The sequence below is a fragment of the Xiphophorus couchianus genome, chromosome 17 (genome assembly GCF_001444195.1).
Source record: "Xiphophorus couchianus chromosome 17, X_couchianus-1.0, whole genome shotgun sequence".
Taxonomy (NCBI): domain Eukaryota; kingdom Metazoa; phylum Chordata; class Actinopteri; order Cyprinodontiformes; family Poeciliidae; genus Xiphophorus; species Xiphophorus couchianus.
In genome coordinates, this window is record NC_040244.1 from 11566692 (window position 1) to 11574536 (window position 7845).

General features: G+C 35.6%; 1 protein-coding gene across 1 annotated transcript; it reads right to left on the reverse strand.

Annotated features, from left to right (window-relative positions):
* Window positions 1-1898: 1898 nt before the first annotated feature.
* LOC114160669 (macrophage mannose receptor 1-like) lies at window positions 1899-5353 on the reverse strand. Its single transcript, XM_028043347.1, has 5 exons — window positions 5335-5353; window positions 5108-5178; window positions 4417-4779; window positions 3199-3525; window positions 1899-2762 (listed from the first exon to the last, which is right to left on the reverse strand). The coding sequence occupies exons 2-5, from the start codon at window positions 5139-5141 to the stop codon at window positions 2383-2385; spliced, it is 1104 nt and encodes a 367-aa protein (XP_027899148.1). The 5' UTR covers window positions 5142-5178; window positions 5335-5353; the 3' UTR covers window positions 1899-2382.
* Between the last annotated feature and the right edge of the window lie 2492 nt (window positions 5354-7845).

Below are 7845 nucleotides of genomic sequence, written 5' to 3' on the forward strand. Positions count from 1 at the left end.
GATCTGGATTCATTTTCATGCCTTTAACAAGACAAGATTGCATCCACATTAATTTTGCACAGAAATTAAGAGACTTGCAATGAAAATAAAACATATATATATGAACATCCTCAAGTCTTTCAGTTTTAGAGTGGCCTGTATGTATCAAAAGTAGTCCGAAGAAGGAATGGTAGTAAACCAGAGATAGATTCATTGAAACATGTCGGAGGGCAGCCGGCCTGTGCCGCCTGATCTAACAGATGAGCTGCTGTTGCTCAGATTGTTGAAGAAGCTACTTGGTGCTTCTGGGAGAAGAGTTTTCAAATACATAATGCACCAAGGTTTGCCGAGTACTGGGCATGGAGCTTACAGAGGAGACAGATGGTACCAAAATGCAAACCAGTGAAGACAGTGTGAGATTGAAAAGTGTTCTTCTGGGAAATGGTGAGTCTTGTCATTTACTTGAAGATTACTTTTACACTACCCACAAAACAAAATTGGTTCAAAGAGGATCTTAGAAGTTGAGTGATGAGTTTATGGTATTAGTTTAGCCCCCAAATTTATTCGGTCTTAATCCAGTTGAGCACTTGTAGATTGTGCTGAATTAAAAAAACTAATCCTGAAGACCATAGTTTGGCAATATTTCAGCAACGCTTCATCGCTTTAATGCAGTGTCAATGGGTAACCAAATATGGGACCAGCACTCTTATAGACAGGTTGGTTTTCTGAGTAATACTTTTACTGAACAAAACTTCAGTAAACACATGAAAGCTATTATTGTACATGGGCAACAATGTCAAAAGTCAAACTGACCGCCACCTTTGACACTGCAGAACAATATCTCTGTGAGCCACTGCAGATAATAAAGGCTTCACTGAATCTGTGAGTATTTAATAGGGAGAGTTCAGACCGGTGATTAGAGAATGCCACAAAATGGCTAGTGGCTGCAGAGTTCTCTGGCAGGTGTTTATGGCCGTGCACGCATGTGACGCGCTATGCTAAACACGTCCACTCATCTTCGGTGTCACCGGGAGCCTCGGGCTCACAACATGACATTAATAGTTTGACAGGCTTTGCTGCTCTTCTCACTTCCCTCCGCCCTCCATCTGCTGCTCTTATGCTCCCTTTCTGTGGGTCTCCTAGTCGGATGTATTTCTTGGTTGTGCGCTCTGATTCATCCCCGATTGGTAAAAATGTGTTCAAGAATTTGTCATGAATAAACTTCATAGCAACTAAGCTTTTAGAAAGTCTATGTCTGTTTTTCCTATTTTAATTTTGTAAGATATTGGAAATAACAGCTGAGTCTGTCTCCATGTTGCAGACTGAGCATTGATCTCTTACCCTTTATATTGCTTTTACAAATTATTTTCATTTGACAATGACCAAAAAATTAATGTCAAAGTGAGTTATTTGACTCCTAAACTTAATAAGACTCGAGTCCACACCTCTGCTATCCAACGCTACTGCTGTTTACATGTCGCATATAGCATTCTTGTGACCTCCCCTGGAGCCCAGATGTGTTGGTGCCACAAAAAGCAAACCAAACCAAATAACCAAATGGTACTGCATAAAATACTGATAAATAATTGGATTTTATCCAATTATTGGCCTGAATTGTATTCCATATAATTTGACATAAACTGGAAATGTTTTAATGAAGTTAATTTGTGCCATACAACATAAAATTACTCAATATAAAGAGGACTAATTATTGACAGCATAATTAAACAACGGTAAAGTGCTTCCAATAGATTGTTGGTGTGGAAAAAGCATCAACAATTGTTGGTGAGAAACATAAGTCACCATGGGTGCATCAAGACTGGAAGTGTATTGAGGCAAATTCACAAAAATCTGAAAATGATTCTTGTGAATTTGATTGATTCTGTCTTGAAAACTGAGTCAAAGCAGTAAAAAAAAAGGAAGCATTCTGGTGTTTATTAAGCAAATACAATATTTGTGAGCATGTGAAACATATAGTGCATAAGTTTTAAAAAAAATCGACAAACTGTCAGTTTAAAAAATAATGATCTAAATTTTAATCACTTGAAATATTTGATTTGGAAAGCAAGCAAAAAGGCAACACAAAATCTCTTGCACAAATACTAGCAGACAGACCTGGAAGCTTCTCCTGTCAAAGATGGCAACAACAGAAAAAAAAAAGGCAAAACATTTCACATACTGAACTGATTCAGGTTAAATATTGTTTTTGGAAATACATTAGAGACTTAAATATATGGATTTATAGATCAAAATTCGGACACTGATTACATGACATAATAAAAAACACCTAAGCATAGAACCAAACCCACCAATGACAGAGAGAGAGAAATAGACAGATAGGTTAATATGACATTAGACTTTCTGCTGCTGATTGATGCCCAACGTATGAATGAAGCTGTAATTTTAGGTCTTCATGTATATTATATCCTCCTCACAAAGGAAAGGTAGATTATGCTTACAACTTTCATCACTCCATTTGTAGGTTTCAGCATCGATCACACCACAATGATTGGACAAAGGCATCTCAGGCTGTTTTCCATTCTCCCAGTTCTTATAGTTCACAATTTGGTCACTCCAAATCCAGAACCCAAAGACAGAACTCTGCCTCAGACCGATCCACAAACGCTTCGAAGAACCAGCGTAAGTGAAATTCAGCCACTGTTCGACAGCTTTCTGGTCCTCCTCATCCTCAATCCATAGAAGGCGTGAATGTCTGGTTTTACAGTAATCCAGCGCGTCCTCCCAAGTTTTGGGCTCCTTGATTACTCTGATTCTCACACGGCCTGAAAATTAAGACAAAAAACACAACTAAGACTTACAGAAAGTGAAAGGCTCACCTAGCTCATCAACACAATTCTTTAACCCTTCGCTGCATGCTAATCTTTAGCTCGCCCATAAATTGTGCAGACAATGTCTGAAAAAAGGATTGTGCAATTTGGGATTGGTTATTAGTGCATTTGATTAAAAGTCCAAATGATGACATGTTAAATTTTCATTTATTGGATCTGAATTGAGCCTAGAAGGTAAATTTATGTCACACTATTTCTCAATAACATAGCACTGATATTCCCTTGAAACTTTACTGCTTAGCTTATTAACGTCTAAGATGATCTCATCAAAATGTGCACAATTTTTCTAATTATGCATGACAACATTTCTACATTCTCTCAATAAAGCCGAACAATATTTGCCAGTAAATGTATTAAATTTACAGCTAACCTTTATAACAAATGACTGGTTTGCCATTATCACACTTTATTTGATCCCAAATAAGGTTTATTCCATCGTTAGTTAAACAGACACATTGTCCAGGACTCCTCTGATTCACTTTGAACTTTGAACCGTATGTTGAACAACTGTTGTCTGCCCTTTCATAGTACTCATGCTGAAGCCCAATCCAAACGTTTTTTCCTTGACTTTTTCGCCGCAGGTCGTCATTTTGCTGTTCATTCATGATACTCGCTAAATCGGTGAAATGTGTTCTGCAGTGTTGCCTTGCCTGGCACCAGTTTTTCTCAACATCGTGCACAAGGGTAAAATTTCCACCTGGAAAAGAAAAAAAATAAGGAAGAAATCAGATTCAAGTGAGCAGGTGTGTAAATTTACACTTCAAAATGATAAACTTGATTGAATAAAACTGAGCTGTTCAATCTATAAGAAGATAAATATGAACTTAGTGTTATTGTGTTTCACCAAAATACAAATCTGCTTTGCAAACTAGTGCTTTTAAGTGCAGCATTGGCACTTTAAAATTTTGCTAATTTGCATATCAGTACATCTTTTCCAGCTTTCAGTGTGTACTGGAGCTTATACTGGTGTTATACAAGTCTTCATCATATGCAACATAAGGACACATTTTTTGAAGAGGACAAGTTTTTCCCCTGGAAGAAGCAACTCTGGTTATCCATCCTCACTACTTACAAATATTTTTATTTTGTTATATAATATTGTTTAAGTGACATTGGCTTGTTAAGTGATAGCCGTAAAACTGGTAAATATATTTTATAACAGGAAATGAACAGTAATAGGTTAATTGAAATCGTACGTGTAAAATGAACGTATCACTTCTTTGGTTTTAAGGAGCTTTTTTTGTGTTACTTTTCATGTCCATGATAATGTCATGATGATTGATGTGGCTCAAGTGGATCTGACTTAGAACCAGCTTGTTTTTTTAATTTTTTATTAAAGGTATTTATTTTTATTTAAAGGTAATTATGTATTGATCAATATGATAAAAATATGACTCCTGTTTCTGTAATATCATTTTATCACATTAAGGGGAGTACCTGCATTTTTTTCCCACTTAAGCACTAATTATTACTATGCATTATCCCTCAACACTTATCTTCCTTTAACTTTAATATTATTACTTAATATTTAATATTAATGAAATTCTTTTTATTTTCAGAATAAAAGAAAATGTAGGCTTTTACTTACCATTTTCACACATGAAAGCCTTTTTTTCAGAACAATTAAAACCCATCCATGAACCTTTTTCAAAAGCTTCACAGAGTTGATCTACATTTGTAATGTTTACTGTTGAGTTGTTAAACTGGACGGCTTCTCCATTTGACCAAAAGAGAGTATTATTATCCTTCTTCTTCAGGCCAAGCCAAAACCCAGGTTCTTTTGCTGAGCTAGTGAAATTAATCATCATCATCTCATCCTCTTCATCAAAAAGACTCAGTAATGATCCCCCGTTTTCAACACAGTGTTGTTTTGCAGCAGTCCAGCTACCTTCATTTTCTGTATAATTAAAGTATCGCAGACGGTTTGCAGCGAATGAAAACTGCAAAATTCCTGCAAAAAGACAATAATATGCTATAATTAAGTTTGTTTACAGGAGCTTCTATAAGATGAAATGTAATGTATATTCTACATTTCTTATGCTGTAGTAGATTACAAAGTAGAAAATTCGCCCACTCATTGGTTTGTGCACTGTTAGTAGGTTCTTAAAGGGAAAGCAATTAAATTTACTGCTGGCAAAATTTATAATTAATTCAGCAACAACAACAAAAAATACAAAAAACAATGCTAGCATTTTAAATACCCTAATCCTGTAAGTTAAAATGTTTGCGCAAATACACCTACAGATGATTTAAAGCAAGACAAATAAAACAATGCTTACCTGAACACAGCACGAGGAACAAAACTTTCACCATTGTCTTCAGCTTAACAATTCTTCTGAAAAAAAAAAAACTAGAGAGAAAGGTGAAAAGAAAAACTTTTTAAAATAAATACAGTAAATGATGTTTATATCATCTACATGCTGGATATAAGAGCATATAACAGCCTAGAATATCAGACACTGATATAAATTATTTAGCAGTAAGTAAGAATAAGTTCAGGTCTTACCTGCTGATGCATCCGGTGCAAAATGCGCTTTCCACTTCGTGTGGATTAGTTTAATATTCGAAGTGCTCGAAACAGAGTTTACACATTCAAAACAAAGATGTCATGAAATTAATGAATAACAAGATGGTAAAGTGCAGCCAAGTCATAGTCAAATCAGACCAAAATGGAGACCGTATCTTACTGAGGAAGTGACTCACTCATGACGTTTTTATTCTCTCTCTTCAGCTTATGAACCAATTGAAGTATTTCAGCAATTTATTAACAAATGATTAAATCTGTAAAGCAGGTTTTAGTCAAAAACTGGTTTGTTTTGGAAGATGATGGCATTACAGTTTTTAGAGAATTGATTGTAAACTAACAGGTTGATCTTAGCTTTCCCACTTTAACTTTGTTCAATCTTAACAAAAGAGGGTTTTTTTGTCAACCCTAACTGCATTTCCTGGAACATGCGTTCGCTTCCATGACATGAACAAATACTGGATTAGATCTCATGAAAGGTATTAAAAACAGAAATTGACTTTGTCAAGAGTCATCATCAATAAATTAACTTGCAAGTTAAATAAATATAATAGAAAATCGTAATAGAAACACGAATATTAGGCGGAAACAAAAACCGACTGTCAGTTTTAACACAATGTCAATTTTGGCTTTTGATAACATTTTAAAAACCGTTTTTGTTTTTGCATTAGGCCTATGTAGAAAACCGATATTCAATTTATCACTCTGCTGCAATAATGTAGGTAATGTTTCACCAGAGCCAGTATGTAGTGAAAGCTGTTTGCTATTCAAACTTCAGGACCTGAATTGGTACCATCAGGCTCATATTCCAGATATGGATGAATAGTCCTGTTTATGAGAAGATTAAATGCAAAATGATCTAAACTTTTGTTTTGGTAAAGAAGTGGCTCTCACTGAGGGTTTTTAAAGTCAAAATAGTCAACCATTTTAACTATTAACCAGATTAACTATTTTGAATTTTCCAAAACAATATGTAGCTTTAAGAAAAAATGTTGTTGTTTTAAAATAAATGTCAAATCTTGCAGCGAAGTCGGGCGTTTGATGTTGCTAGCCCCCTACATGCATCATCAATTTTGAATTTCAAATCAGATCTTTGTTAATGCAAATCCCTCTAACACTCAACATTTTATAGTTAGCTTGAGGTTCCTCTTCATAAAAGATTCATTTGTTCATCACATGCCACAAAAAAAAGCAGAAGTATGCATGGAGCCGTGGGATGGGGTTGTATATGATTCTTTCCGAGAACAGCTTTGAAGGCCCCTGCTATAGACTATGAAACATGCAAAACTACTGTAACAAGGAAAGCTCTTTATTGTTACAGTGATATATTGTCCTTATCAACAAGGAAAATATTTCTATATATCTTTAATGTCATGTTATTCAAAGAACAGAAAAAATAAATAAACCCCCAGTGAAATCAAACCTCTCAAAATTTCTGGGCACTTAACATTTTTTCTTCTGTTGCACTTGAAAAAAATGCAACAATTGTTCCTACTGCAGCTTTAATTTAGCTACAAAAGGACTGCATTGCCTTAGTGAGAAGCTGATAACTAATAGGCAGTGTGATACTTAGGAAGATTTCAATTTGAAGTTGTGGGGAAGATAACAAAAAGCAGTACGTTGAACAACTTGTCTGATTTGATTTGTATTACGTGCAAATCTGAAGTTGTTATAATTTCAGAAAGGATGAGGTTTTCTGAACTAATAACAAAACTATACAAAAAAAAGTTAAAAGTTGAGTTGCAGTGACTCAGCACTTTACAGTCTTTGGCAGATATTTCAGTTCCACTGTTTTTCATGGGGTGAAATTGACTCCCATACAGTTTCACACTGATATAAAAAAGGTGCTTACAAGGATGATTTTCCTTCCAGGGCAGACACCTGATTATAGCTAATGATAGAGCATGAAAGCATTCCAGCATTATTCCTGCAAGGCACTATAGCTCAAAATTATACTCAAGTAATTGAATTTGTATGTGGCCACAGCAGATTGCTGTTGTTGTGTGTGATTTCCTGTTCTCTTCAAGTGTGCATTATGTTTAAGAAATGCTTCAGTCCAGATTCAGACGCCGTGGTCTGCTGCCAAACTGCGTTTGTGTAGGTGTGAGGCCACAGTGACCCCGGGTATTGATGGAATTGTGAGGAAAGGTGTTAGATAAAGGGGCATGTCAACTTGGTTCAACAGCAGGTGAAACCATTTTATCCACATAAGTGCTGTTAGATATTTGACCAATCCTGTGGCTTGTTTTTTAAGAGTCTGACAGGGTGCATGCGTGTGTGTGTTTGTAGGAGGCAGCTGCAAGCTACTGATTGCTAGCAAAGATTTTCTGGCACTGGAACAGGAAGCAATTTAAGTGCATGTTGAGTACTTGATGACTAAACCCCACTGAGACTTCAAGAACACGTTTGAGCAACAATAAAAAAACAAGATTTGCACTTTAGCAAAGCTGAACAGGAGATACAATGACACGCACTAAAAGTCAATGTTTTGCA